The 15,222-nt window shown below is 32.2% G+C and overlaps 1 protein-coding gene across 5 annotated transcripts in view; it reads left to right on the top strand.

Annotated features, from left to right (window-relative positions):
* USP9X (ubiquitin specific peptidase 9 X-linked) overlaps positions 1-15,222 on the top strand; it is a 174,239-nt gene that overhangs the window by 10,902 nt on the left and 148,115 nt on the right. For all 5 annotated transcript variants that reach the window (XM_074214169.1, XM_074214168.1, XM_074214167.1 and 2 more), the window contains exon 2: positions 14,611-14,756. In XM_074214169.1, the coding sequence (XP_074070270.1) occupies positions 14,611-14,756 (146 nt within the window). The remainder of the gene's footprint in view (positions 1-14,610; positions 14,757-15,222) is intronic.

Genomic DNA, 15,222 nt, shown 5'->3' with positions numbered 1-15,222 from the left:
TATTTTAAAAACATTCTGAGGAAGGAAAATAGGTTTTGCCAAATTGTAGATGGGGTTTGAGTAAAGAAAAGGGGGGGGGCTTAGTGCTAGTTCTTCATATGTCTGACTTGGGGAATATACAGAGGCAGCTTTTCCCCTTTTCCATCCTTTTTAATTTAAAACCTTTTTGATTAGATTAGCAAGACTACTTGGGAAACGTATTCCATTTTGTTGTTTGTTTTAGTCTTGTTCTACTCTTCGTGGTCCCCTTTGGGTTTTTCTTTTCAAAGATATTGGTATGGTTTGCTATTTCCTTCTCCAGTTCCCTTTGCAGATGAGAAAACTTGAGGCAAAACGGACTTTAAGTGACTTGCCCACAAAATTACAGCTAAATGTTCACATAGCTAACTAAGTGCCCAAGACTGCATTTTAACATAGGTCTTTCAAACTCTAGCCTTGCTCTATAGCCATTGTACCATCTAGTTTTTCCTTCCACTCTCCCCCACCCCCAAATGGTTCTTTTTAGTCTTTGTTTTGTATATTCTATCTCTGACTCTGTAGGACGTTCCCATATTGTAAACTTTGATCCAAGGATGCAAATTCCATTCTCAGACCCTTCTACATCCCTTAGTTTCAGAGGGCAAAAGTTAGGAAAACAGAACTAGTGCCCATATTGTCTTAAGTTTCTTGCTCAAGTCTTACTGATCAATGGTGATGATTTTTCATTTTCTTCTGGAAGTGTTATTTATACTTCCAGGGTATTTGACACTCATTTTGACAAGTCTTAGGAAGTTGTCTGTTATGTCTTAGAAATATTGCCTTAGTACTACAGGATGGAAGAATTGCCAACTGTATTAGTATTCTTTTCTTCTTATGACCTTTCGTGGTGAACTCTCACTTAATAGATTCACATGATTTTTGAGAATACAAACTTTTTCCTCTTTTGTTTCTAGCTTTCTCTTCCTTAAGAAGACTCAACTTTTTAAGTTGTAATTTTACCTGTTTCTTTCCCCCTTTTCTTTATTCTCTTATTTCTAACCAGGGTCAAATTTGTCTATTACCTTTTAACTCAGAATTTCTTTTCATTCCTTAAAGAATTGTTTCAGTTCATCCTCCTTAAGCTAACAACCTGTACAAGTAATTTTACATTTTCCTCTACTATTCACAATTGTTGTAAGATTTTTCAGCTTTTTATCTGGAAAATTAAACTTCAAACTTCAGTGTCCAACTAGAAGTTTTTATATCCAACTACTAGTTGTTAAAACTTGTATTACAACAAATTTGGCCCAACCACCTATCTATGTTATAAATTTTCTTAGAACTCCTATTTTCTCTTATAATCTAACTTGCCTTGCCTTACTAACTACCTTCTTCTAGGACTGTACTTCTTATTTTATTTTTAAAATTTATTTATTTTCATTCATATGCACATGTATGTTTTTAAGTTATAAATTTCCTTCCATTCTCCCTTCCCACTCCTGTCCCTTCAGCAGTGAACAGTGAGGTTAGCACTGTACATACATATATTGATAAGCATGTTTGCAAATTAATAATTTTCAATATGAGGAATTAGAATTAAGGGAAAGAGATCTATAAAAGATCGTTTTTATCAAGTGTTCATCAGATTCAGAAAAGGGTTTTTTTGTGTGTGTGTTTTGTACTGTATAACAATACTATCAAACTCAGATAGAAATTGAGGTCACTTAATTAGGTAAGGATTCCCTGAAACCTCATTTTTGACTAAGAAAACCACATATTAACATTATCTATAGTCTGTGTATTTTTATTTTGTTGAATATTTCCCAGTTAGAGAGTATGTGTGTATATACACATATACATATGCAAAATATGTTTATGTACATAAACATACACTTTATGCATTAAATATACTGTGTGTTTATTGCTTTCATTTACTTTTATTGATGTTTGGGTATGAATGTGAATGTGTGAGTGGTTGTATGTAGGCAAAATCCAGCTTATAAATTAACTGTGTTTCAAAAATCTATTTTCTCATAGAAATTATATTATCAGTATTTTTTAGTTTACTAGATTAGTTGATAAAATTCCATTTGATCTATAATATTACTGAAATTCCATCACTGGTAGACAAAAGGGAAAGCAGCATCTTCAGATTAAAATTTTAAAAAAATGTACTTGAAACTTTCATTAATATTTTATGCTGTGGATATTGATAAGCCTATTTAATGAAAATGAATGAGAGAAAGTACATGAAAATTTTGGGGATGATTCTCAATGCATTTTCTGCATAATTTCAAGATTGGTGTTCAGTGGTTGCATTATTTTGTCAAATTGTGCTCCAGAATTAGAACTTTATTTTCTTTGATACAGATTTATGTATCATTATCATTTTTTATATTATGTTAAATAAATTTAAATTGTAAAATTGAAATGTAAGTTTTAAACATGTACAAATAGAATAGAGCTGGAGGATTATAAAATGGAAATATATATTAGAGCAACATAACTTAATTAGATTTGAAAAATTAGGAAAGAAGGAATAGAGGGTTGGGAGAATATTTGGGAAGATATAGAAGAGCAGAACTGTTCATTTAACAGAATTGTGGTAAGGAAAGAAAGAAAAATTTATGCCCAGAAAAAAAGAAAAGAATCTGGGGTAGCTAGGTGGCACAGTAAATAGAGGATGGACCTTGAAGTCAGGAGGATCTGAATTCAAATGTGAACTCAGATACTTAATACTTACTTAGCTGTGTGACCTTGAATAAGTCATTTAATCCCATTGCCCTACAAAAACCAAAGAAAAGAAAAGGATTTAAGAAAAAAATTTTCATATAGTTCTTTACTTTTGTCACTAGGGATGTCCTTGTTGATGAGGAATAACTTTGTTGTCATGCAAAGATACATCAACATAAATCTAGCTGGGGAGAGGCAAGAGAAGGGAGAAGAGAGAATGGTCTGTCTGGCTGTTAATGGGTAAAATACCAGTTGGGTCTTATTTTAGTACTTCTAGTTTTTTAAATTTATCTGTGTGGGTAATCATTCCAAGAATAAAGATTCCCTCTGTCATTGATGCAGTTTGCCATGTTACTATGACTTCACATTTTAGGGCATATTCCTTCCTTAAATCCTACCCAGTAATCTTTCCTTCATTCTCATGTTTTGAGGATACTAGTAGAGCACATCAGTCATCTACTGATTTTTTTCCTTTCGATCTCTAAAGTGATGGTGTTGCTTATTGTGTACAAGGCATTTGGCTAAGCTCTTTAAAATTTTCTCATTTTGATCCTCACAATAGTTATGGATAGTAGCTATTATTATTATCATTCCTATTTTACAAATAAGGATACTAAGGCAAACAAATGAAGTGACTTACCCAGGAAAGTGTATTTGTATCCCTCGCACTTAGCACAGTTCTGGTGCAAAGAAGCATTTAATAAATATTTATTGTAGCAAAAAATAGAGCCACGACTTGACAACAGATTCAATAGATAGGATAAGTTCAAGTAAATGAGGACATTTTATTCTAATTATTTCTGATATATCCTGCATAGAAACAGAAAGAAAGAGAACTGTGTGCCCAGAAAGAAAGAAAACGCTTAAGTCACTTAATCCCATTGCCTTGCAAAAACCAAGGTTACATAGCTAGTATCTGGGGCTGGATTTGAACACAGAAAGAAACATCTTCTTGACTTAAGGCCCATTGTTCTATCCATTTTGTTACCTAGTTGAGATAGGTAGAGAAATGCACAAAGATTGCCTTGATTAAGTGAGCACCCAGATTAGATTATATAATGTGAATTTGTATTGGATTCTTTTCAGTAAAGTTTAGGGTTATTTCTCCAACTCCATACAACACTTCATGAATTTCAACATAGACATAGGATGATGAGAGTAATTGGAGTTTAGCAAGGTGTGATAAGCAGTAGAACAAGAGGGCAAAGGACTCATATAGGAAAATGTCTCATTTTTATCTCTGATTCTTTTTCTGACTTGTTGAAGTAGATTATTGATGCAGTTTTGCTCAAATTGATTTCAGACTCTTAGAAAAACATAAAAAAAGTATCATTTTAAGAAAATTCTTTTGCACTGGTAACATTTAACTCTTCTATTGAATATATTAGAAAGAAAAGTAGCCAGGCCATTTTAGGCTTGTTACCATTGCATCTAAAATCATTGCCTACATATTATATTTCACCAACCTAGACTCCACCAATCTATTTATTTTTTTTTGCATTAGGCATTTTGTAACTTTGTACTTAGAGTTTTGAAAATGCTTTCTTCACTAGAAAGTTTTATAAAGAAGAATGTTTATTTGAACAAAATCTTCTGGCATCATTTTTATTCTATTATTATATTTACTACATGGAATTTTTAAAAATCCTTAATGTCCATGAACTATGAATAAAAAAAAGAAAACCATCTCAAAACCAACAGAAAAAATACGATTATCTCAATAGATGCTGAAAAAACCTATCATAAAATACAACATCCATTCCTATTAAAAATACTAGAAAGGAATAAATGGAGTTTTTCTTAATATAATAAGTAGTATCCATCTAAAATCATCAACAAATAAACTAAGGCACATTTCCATTAAGTTGAGGGATGAAACAGGGATGTCCATTATCACTAGTACTATTCAATATAGAATTAGAGATGTTAGCTTTAACAATAAAAAGAAAAAGAAATTGAAGGAATCACAATTGGCAGTGGGGAAGCAAAGCTTTCACTCTTTGCAGATCATATGATGGTATAGTTAGAGAACCTGAGAAAATCATCTAAAAATCTACTTGAAACGACAAAATTCAGCAAAGTAGCAGAATATCAAATAAATCCACACAAAATATAGCATTTCTATGTAAACAGTAAAGCCCAAGAGCAAGAGATAGAAGAAAAATTCCATTTATTGTGACTGTGGACAGCATTAAATACTTGGGAATCTACCTCCCAAGGCAAACCCAGAAACTTTATGAACACAATCACAAAGCACTTCTCACCCAAATAAAGTCAGATTTAAACAATGGGGAAAGTGTCAATTGTTCATGATTAGGTCAAACTAATGTATAAAATGACAATTCTACCTAAATTAAATTATTTATTCAGTGCCATACCAATCAAACTAGCAAATACTTATTTTATCCAGTTAGTAAAAAATTTCATCTGGAGCAACAAAAGGTAAAAAATATCAAGGGAACTGATGAAAAAAAAATGTAAAGGAAAGTATTCTAGCTCTACCAGACCTAAAAGCATACTATTAAAGCAGCAATCATCAAAACTACCTGGTCCTGGTTAAGAAATAGAGTAATGGATCAGTGGATTAGGATAGGTTCAAGTGAAACATTAGTTAATGACTACAGTAATCTACTGTTTGACAAATCCAAGCATGTTAGCTTCTGGAATAAGAACTCACTATTTGACAAAAATTTGGGGGGAAATCGGGAAATAGTATGGCAAAAACTCTCACATCTCACACCCTTTGCCAAAATAAGTTAAAAGCAGGTACAGGATTTAGACAGAAAAATATGATACTATAGATAAATTAATAGATCAAGAAATACTTATCATATCTATGGAGAGGGGACAGATATGAACAAACAAGAAATAGAGTAAATTATAAACTGCAAAGTGAGTGATTTTGACAGTTAAATTTAAAAAAGTTTTGCACTAATAAAATCGATGCTGCTAAAATTAGAAGGAAAGCAGAAAACTGGAAAACAATCTAAACAACTAGGAGCTCTGATAAAGTTCTCATTTCTAAAATATAGAGAGAATTGCATTAAATTTATAAGGTAGGAGCCATTCCCCAATTGATAAAAGGTCAAAGGATTTGAATAGGCAGTTTTCAGATGAAGAAAGTAAAGTTATATATAATCATGAAAAAATACTCCAAATCCTTACTGATTAGAGAAATACAAATTAAAACAACTGTGTGGTATCAAGTTAACACCTATCAGATTGGCTAAAATGACAACAAGGGAAAATTAATCAATGATGAAGAGGTTGTGGAAGGATTGGGACATTGATGCATTGCTGGTGGAGTTGTGAACTGTGCCAGCCATTCTGGAGAGCAATATGGAACTATGCCCAAAGAGCAATAAAACTATGCATACCCTTTGACCCAGCAATTCCAATTTTAGACCTACATTCAGAAGAAATTTTAAAAAATGGGAAAAGTCCCACATGTTCCAAAATACTCATAACAGCTCTTTTTCTAGTGGCAAAGAATTGGAAATTGAGGGGATGCCATCATTTGGGGAATGGCATATGAATATTACTGATTACTAGGTTTCTAGAGAAACACGGAATGACTTAACAGGATCTAATGCTGAGCAAAGGGAGCAGAAGCAAGAGAACACTGTACACATTAATATCAGCATTGTGAGTGGGTCAGCCTTGATGGATGCAGCCCCTCTCAGCTGTTCAGAGAGCTAGGACAACCCTGTTAGATTGGGAATACTATCCCCATCTAGAGAAAGTGAAACAAAGAAAAGGAAAAAGACCCTTCAGAGTTTGATGACTACATTCACTTTTTTTAGTATTTGCAAGGCAGTGGGGTTAAAGTGGCTTGCCCAAGGCCACACAGCTTAGGCAATTATTAAGTGTCTTGAGACCTGATTAGAATTCAGGTACTCCTGATTACAGGGCAGTGCACTATGCACTGTGCCAGCTAGCTGCCCCCTACATTCACTTCTTAAAAAAATTTTGTTTTTCTTTCCCTTAATCCTAATTCCTTATACTGAAAATGACTAGTTACATGTTTAGTAAACTAAACATGTAACCACATATGTATATGTACAATATTGATCTGTTACCGCTGAGGGGGGGAGGCGTGGTAGGGGAAATTTTGTAAATTTTTTTTTCTTTTAGGTTTTGTTTTTTGTTTGTTTGGTTTTTTTAGCAAGGCAATGGGATTAAGTGGCTTGCCCAAGGCCACACAGCTAGGTAATTATTAAGTGTCTGAGACTAGATTTGAACTCAGGTACTCCTGACTCCAGGGCCAGTGCTCTATCCGCTGTGCCACCTAACTGCCCGGAAGTTTTTGTAACTTAAAATATACATACGATAGATGAATGTTGAAAAAAATTTTGTAATGTGAAAAATAAAAATCAATATGTGAATATTGTGAATAATGTGAATAATGTGAAAAATAAAATATCAATAAAAAAATCATGAAGAAAATAAAAGAAAACCCATTTAATAACAGGCAAGACAGTCACTGCCCCTCAGAGTATGCATAATCCTTTTTTAAAGTTTAGAATCTAAATGGCCAAAGTGAGCATTTCTCTACCAAAAAACCCCAAAGGCACATTCTTTATGAAATCATCTACTTTTTAGTTATTGCTTTATTGGACATGCATACATTGTACATATTACTTTCAAAATTTCCTCCCTTGTGCTTTCTCCAGAAGCACAAGTATTAGGCTTCCAAAATTTGTTTTGATTTTCATGAAATTGGTCCCTCTGCGTTCAAACAGTCAATTAGTTGACTGTTTATGTAATTGCTATGTCATAATATGAGTACTTTTTTCTGTGAAAAGTGCTAAATACTGTCAAAAATAAAAGAAATTATTTCTGAATTCATTTTATGTAAAAGAGGTTAAAAATCTTGATCAAGTTGAGAGTAAGTCCAAGGTTCTTTTGTATTCTATAGAAAAGTTTGTGATCAGCTATGGACAGTTCTTTTCCCTTGTATACTTTCTAAATTCTAGCTAAGGTTACTTATTTTTGCTTATTTTGTGTTGTATTTTGTATTATTTCAGACTTAATATTTTGTTTTCCTGTAAGATTAACTTATGTAAGTGAATACCATTTGTATCTCCATCTAAAATAGTTTCTTAAAGTTTTATTTTTTAAATTTTTGATTTTTTTACATTACATAATTTCTAATATATATCTATTCTACCTCCCCATCCTTTAAAATAAAGAAAAAGAGCAGTTTATCAAAATCTACACATCACTATAGTCAGTCAGCATTCCTTGTCTCTTACTCATAATAGCTAACTGCAAAGAAGAGATGGGGAAAGGTACATTGTCCTATTTCTTCTTTGGGGCAAAGGTTTGTAATTATTACTACATAATACTTAGTTTTAATTTGGGGGGGGAGTTATTTTCATAATATCATTGCTTTAACCATAGCTATTCTTTCCAATTATATTTTTGTGGTCATTGTTTTTCTTGTTTTTCTTGACATTCTTTTTCTGCTTTCCTGTGTTATTCATCTTTAAAATTTATTACAACTCAGGTAGATTCAATTTTCTATTTGTACTACTTTGGTTTAGCTAGTCTCCAATGAATATGCATCAACTTAATGTGTTTCTAAATCTCTTTGCTACCAAAATGCTATACATATTTTAGTGTATATGATCTCTTTCTAGTGTTATCTTTGATGTCTGGTTTATTAGTCCAGTGGTGGGATCTCTGAATCAAAGGAAATGGAAATTCTAGTATTATCTATCTATCATCTATATTTCTAGTAGTACTTTTTTTTAATATAGAAGAATTGGAAACTAATGGGTGCCCATCAATTGGGGAGTGACTGATCAAATTATAATATATGAATATTGTCTCTTAATATATAATGTGTTATATTAAATGACACAAGGGATTGCTTGATGAAATGAGCAGAATCAGGAAAACAATTTATATAATATTAATATTGTAATGAAAAAACTTTGAAAGGCTTAAGAATTTTGATCAATACAACATTGCTTTCCATCTCCTGACCAACTTGTGATGGCTTCAGGTTGTGAAATGAGGCCATTCTGAGAATGGATGGCATTTGACTTCACATATTTGTTAGTGGAATTTTCGTTTCTAATATGGAGTATATATGAGAAGGGAGAATGGGTTAAGGATAGGTCTGTTATACCTTCTTCTCCCAAAGATAAGAGAAGATTAGATGGAATTACAGAGAGCTTGTCTTTATTTCAAAATTATATACTAAATAAAGAAAAGCAAAATTTACAAAACACAGTTTTTCAGTTTCAGGTAGTATACTTTCTGTATTATGATAAAATAGAAGGCCACATTGGTTTTAGTGGTAGAGGTTCTGGCTTCAAATCTTATGGCCACCATTTTGCTACCTGTGTGGCCTTCAGCATCATCTCTGGCCTGTAGTTTCCTTGGTGTTAAAATGTAGTCATTGAACTTAACTTCAGTATCCTTTTTCAGCTCAAAATTCATGCTCCTTAAATCTTCTGTTTGTTTAATGTTAATTTCTGTTAATTGTGGACAGAGGTCGGCAAGGGAAGTGTAAAACATTCAAACTTCTCATCAGTGTGGGGAAACTTCTGGTTTAGAAGCTCCATCCATTAGTTTGAGCTAATTGAGATATTAGGTGATTTGGTCATGATTACACAGTTAGCATTTGTCAGAAGCAGGCCATTAAATTACTTCCCTGATTCTAGGACCAGCCATCTACTAGATTGAAAACTAATCAGAAGATTAACTGCACACAACTGCTATTTTCCTTTAAGTTTCCTAATGATAGCTAAATTGACACACATACTTACACAATTAAAGATATAAATGAATTCATAGAGATATTTTAACTGGAACTTGAAGACTGGAAAGCTAGAAGGTCGTGATTTGGTAGGAATAGCATTCATTCATGAGGGACATGAACTGAAAATACTTGGGGTAAGAAAATAGAGTTTTTTGTTCCTGAAACAACAAGGAGGGCAGTGTCACTAGACTGGGGGGGGGGTGGTTCTGGAGGGCACAGTGTCAGTGCACATGGTATAGTTTTCCATCTTATTAGAAGAATTGTAGCTGGCAACTCCTTTTTCATTCAAATGTAGTGAGCAGTATTAAAATCCTTATTAGAAGAATGTTGCCGTGGAAGGGACTACACCATCTTTGGAAAGACAGAAGTAAGCTTGAGAGTCAGAGTGGTTGCCCTGCAGGGTCAGAAAGGGGCAAGGGGTGGGAACTTCTTTATCCACCCAGGAACAAGAAGAAGGGAGAGAAGGCATGACTGAAGTTTCTGCTCCTGTTTGGCTCTATAGTGAGGAAAATTTCACTTTAGGGTACCCCCTCAAAGGCAAAAGTGTATCTGTCCCTTTGGATCTCTGCTTATATGCTTGCCAGTTAAACTGTAGTAACCTAATACTTATTCCCTCTTCCTTTCCATTTTCTGAACGATCAAGTGAAAGCACAAATCTCTTCCTAATGCAAGTGTTACAATGAATAAATAATATTTATGTTCTTAAAGTTTTGGGTTGGTTTGAATTTCTTTGTAGAAATATTTAAGCCCTACTACCCCCAAAATGACCAAGTTAAGAATGAAGTCATCATTACTGAGAAAGTCTTTTTTAAAAATGTTATTTATTTTTATATTCCCCTTTTCCTCTTTAAATTTTGAGTTCCAAAATTCTCACACATACCCCATCCCCTTTCAATAAATTATATTTTAAGGGAAGTTTTTGCAGAGCTTCATAAAGAAACATTGAATTATAAGTGCTTTTACTACTTACTATTTATTGCTACTAGCTAGTATTTATATAATGCTTAACTTTGTAGAGTGTTTTACATATTTTACCTCATTTGATCTTTACAACCATGCTGTGAAGTTGATAACATTATTTGTATCCCCATTTTATGAATGAGGAAACAGGTTGAGAGATTAAATGACTTTATCAGAGTCACAAAGATGTTTAAATGTCAAAACTGAGGTGTCCCCAAATTAAGATTAAGGTTTTGTAGATTTGAAGTCAAGAAATTGAAATTATATAAAATACAATTAAACTCAACTATATTATCTAATTTATTTTTCATAAAAACTATTCAAAGGGACTTTTAATTTAGTATAATTAATCCATGTGGAAATCAATATTATTTTGGTACCCTAGTAGATTATTTGTGATATATGTATTTTAATGTAAGTCCATGATAATAATACAACACAAGATGATAAGTTAAAAGGAATTCTTAAACTTCATAATTATATATGGTTTATTTTTTATTTCGATTGAAATTTTATTTTTCCAATTACATGTAAAATTTTTCAACATTCATCCATTTGCAAGTTTATGAGTTCCATGTTTTTCTACTACTCTCCCTTCCCTCCACCCTCCTTATGATGTCAAACAGTCTAGTAAAAGTTGAACATGTACAACCTTGTTTAACATATTTCCATATCAGTCATGTTAAGAAGAATTAGAGCCAAGGAGAAAGAAAAAAATCCATGAGTAAGATAGAAAAAACATAAAAGAAGTTTTAAAAAAGTGAACATAGTAAGCTTTGGCTATACATTAAGACACTGTAGTTTTTTCCCTCTGGATATGGATGGCATTATTGCCCATTGCAGGTCTCAGGATTGTCTTTGATTTCTGAACTGCATCCATCATAGTTGATCATCTCACAGTTTGTTAATGTGTACATTGTTCTCTTGGTTCTGGTCACTTTACTCATCGTTTAATGCAAATCTTCCCATGCTTCTCTAAAATCTGACTGGTCATGATTTCTTATAGAACATTAGTATTCCATAACATTCATATACCAAATTATGGGCATCCTCTCAATTTCCAATTCTTTACCATTCCAACAAGAGCTGTTGCAAATATTTGTAACATGTGAGGACCCCCCCCCCTTTTCTTTGGGATATAAATCTAGTATTGGTATTGCTGGATCAAAGGATATGAACAGTTTTATTGTTCTTTGGGCATGGTTCCAAATTGTTCTCTAGATTGGCAGGATCAGTTCACAACCTACCAACAATTTGTCCATACCCTCTCCAACCTTGTTCATTTTTTCTTTTTAGTCATGACTTGACTCAATCTGATAGGTGTGAGGTGGGACCTCATAGTTGGTTTAATTAATAAAGTTGTTTTATTAGTAATTTGGAACATTATTTCATATAACTACAAATAACTTTAATTTCTTCTTTTGAAAGCTTCCGATTCGTATTTTTAACCATTTTTCGATTAGTGAATGTCTCGTCATCTTATAAATTTGATTCAATTCGCTCTATTTTAGAATTGAGAAGAACCATTATCAAAAACAGTAGCTGTAAAAATTATTTCCCAACTTTTTTGCATTCCTTCTGATCTTGGCTTCATTGCTTTTTTTTTGTGCAAAATCTTTTTAATTTAATATAGTCAAAATCATCCGTTTTCTATTGTATAATGTTCTCTCTTGTTGTAATTTCTCCCCTATCCATAGATCTGACAATCGAGAATATTTCTTGTTTTCTCAATTGATTTACGGTATCACCTTAGATATCTTAATTCTCTATTTTGACCTTATTTTCGTATAGAGTGTGAGATGTGGGACAATTTCTAGTTTTTGCCATATTGTTTTCCAGTTTTCCCAGCAGTTTTTGTTAGTGAGTTCTTATCCCAAGAGTTAGTGTCTTTGGTATTATCAAGCAGTATTAAGAAGTAAATAGTCATTTATTACTGTTTCTTGTGTATTTTCTCTAATTCATAGTTCCATTATGCTGTTTCTTAACCAGTACCAGGCAATTTTGATCACCAAACACTTTATAATATTGTTTTAGATCAGGTATAGCTAGGCTACCTTCCTTTGCATTTTTTCCTTATTATTCTTGACCTTTTGTTGCTCCAAATGAATTTTGATTTTATTTTTTCTAGCTCTGTAAAATAGTATTTTGGTAGTTTTTATTGGTACGGCATTGACTAACCATTTTAATTTGGAGAGAACTGTCATATTTCTTATATTAGCTCACCCTAACTGAGGAATTGATGTTTTTCCAGTGTTTTGTAATTGTGTTGATACAGTTTCTGGGTTTGTCTTTGGAGATAGATTCCCAAGTATTTTGTGTTGTCTGCAGTTACTTTAAATGGAATTTCTTTCTCTCTCTTGCCCTTGGGCTTTTTTGTTTATATATACATAGAAATACTGATGATTTATGTGAGTTTATTTTATATCCTGCTAATTTACTGAAGTTGTTAATTGTTTCATGTAGTTCTTTAGAAGAATTTCTAGGGTTCTCTTAAGTATACCATCATATTATCTGCAAAGTGAGAGTTTTGTTTCTTCATTGCCTAGTCTACCAAAATTGACCATGAAATTGGGCAGAAAACAACCTTACAATCAAATATAGAAAGGCATAAATATTAAATGCATCCTTTTCAGATCATGATGCAATCAAAATTATATATCCTAAAGGGCCATAAACAAAAAATTCAAAACTAAATAACCTAATTTTGAAGAATGAGTGGCTCAGACAACAAATCATAGAAGTAATCAACTATTTCATACAAGACAATGACAGTAATGAGATACCATTTTTATTTCTGTTATTTTCTTTTTTTTTTTTTGGAGGCTAATGAAACCACTTCCTTCCTCTCTGGCTATTTTTTTTTTTTTTTTTTTTAGATTTTTCAAGGCAGTGGGGTTAGATTGCCCAAGGCCACATGGCTAGGTAATTATTAAGTGTCTAGGCCAGATTTGAACTCAGGTACTTCTGACTCCAAGGCAAGTGCTCTATCCACTGCGCCACCTAGCCGCCCCATGAGATATCATTTTTAAGGAAAACTTTTATATGAATAAAATAAAAATCAATGAATTGGATGTGCAACTAAAAAGCTTGAAAAAGAACAAATTAAAAATTACCAATTAAATATAAAATAAGATTCTGAAAATCAAAGGAGAAATTAATAAAATTGAAAATAAGAAAACCATTGAACTAGGAGTTACTTTTTATAAAATAAGGCCAATAAAATAGATTATGTTAACTTGATTTTAAAAGAGAGGAGAAAACAAAATTTGCCTGTATCAAAAATGTAAAGGGTGAACTCACTTTTTTTTGCCCAACTGTATGCCATTAAATTTTACAATCTAAGTGAAATGGATGAATATTTATAAAAATATAAGCTATCCAGATTAACAGAACAGGAAATATAATACTTATAATCCCTTTTCAGTAAAAGAAATTGAAGAAACTAGTAATGAATTCCCTAACAAAAAATCCCCAGACTCAATTGAATTTACATGAATTCTACGAAACATTTAAGGAACAATTAACTCTAATTCTATATAAATTATTTTTAAAAATAGTCCTGTCAAATTCTTTTTATGACCCCAATATGATGCTGATACCTAGACCAGGAAGAGTCAAAATAGACAAAGAAAAATTAAAAATCATTCTCCCTAATGAGTATTGATACAAAAATTTTAAATACAATTTTGGCAAAGAGATTTCAGCAAGTTATTACTAGGATAAAATATCAGGATAAGGTAGAATTTATGCTAGGTAGGCAGAAATGATTCAGTATTAGGGAAATAATAAGTATAATGACCTATAGCAATAACAAAACTAACAGAAATTATGTGATTGTCTTAAAGATGCTGGAAAAAAAGTCTTTGACAAAATACAGCACCTAATCCTTTTAAAAGTACTAGAGAGTATAGGAATGAAGCAAGTTTTCCTTAAAATAATAATTTGTATCTATCTAAAAGCACCAATACGTATTTATGTAATGGGAATAAATTAAAAGTATTTTAGATAAGATCGGCATGTTCATTATCACTCCTATTCAATATTATATAAGAAATGTTAGCTTTAGATATAAGAGAAGAAAAAAAATTGAATGAATTAGAATTGGCAATGATGAAACAAAATTTGGTTTCTTACTGGATACATATGGTCTGTAAACTAAATCTGGAAAATTTTCATTTTAAATTAAGACTTCATCGCCTGATTCTTCTAATGAGAACTCCCCAGCAACACCTCCTGATGAACAGGGTCAAGGTGATGCCCCACCCCAGCTTGAAGATGAGGAACCTGCATTTCCCCATACTGACCTGGCAAAGTTGGATGACATGATCAACAGGTTAGTTTTTTTTTATTTTCACCTACATGCAGAATTTTGTAAGTTACCATCAATTCACATTATCATTTGACTTTGTAGCTTGAGCCATCTAGTAACTATTGCTTCAGTAATTAATGGAAAACTATAATTGTATAGTGACTTGTTCTTCAACTTAGAAATACTGGACATGGCAGTAAATATTTCTCCTAACTCTTCCCTTATTCCCAGTAGTTTTATCTGTATAATAGTTTAAAAGAATATCAAAGAAAACCATTGAAAGAAATACAAAATTGTATTTTGCTATAGTTATGATTCTCCAAGAAGTCTTTCTACTAGTTTTTCTACCATTTCCCTTCTCTACATGTTTGTCATTTGGGTCATTGTTTACACTATAATATCTTTGAGTTTTTACTGTAATCATCTTGACATTCCTGTTTGCTTTTTGTTTTTTAAAATAAGAAAGAGAAAAACTTTGCATATGAATGCA

Source organism: Macrotis lagotis, chromosome 1 (genome assembly GCF_037893015.1).
Source record: "Macrotis lagotis isolate mMagLag1 chromosome 1, bilby.v1.9.chrom.fasta, whole genome shotgun sequence".
Taxonomy (NCBI): Eukaryota; Metazoa; Chordata; class Mammalia; order Peramelemorphia; family Peramelidae; genus Macrotis; species Macrotis lagotis.
This window is presented reverse-complemented; position numbering and strand designations above follow the sequence as displayed.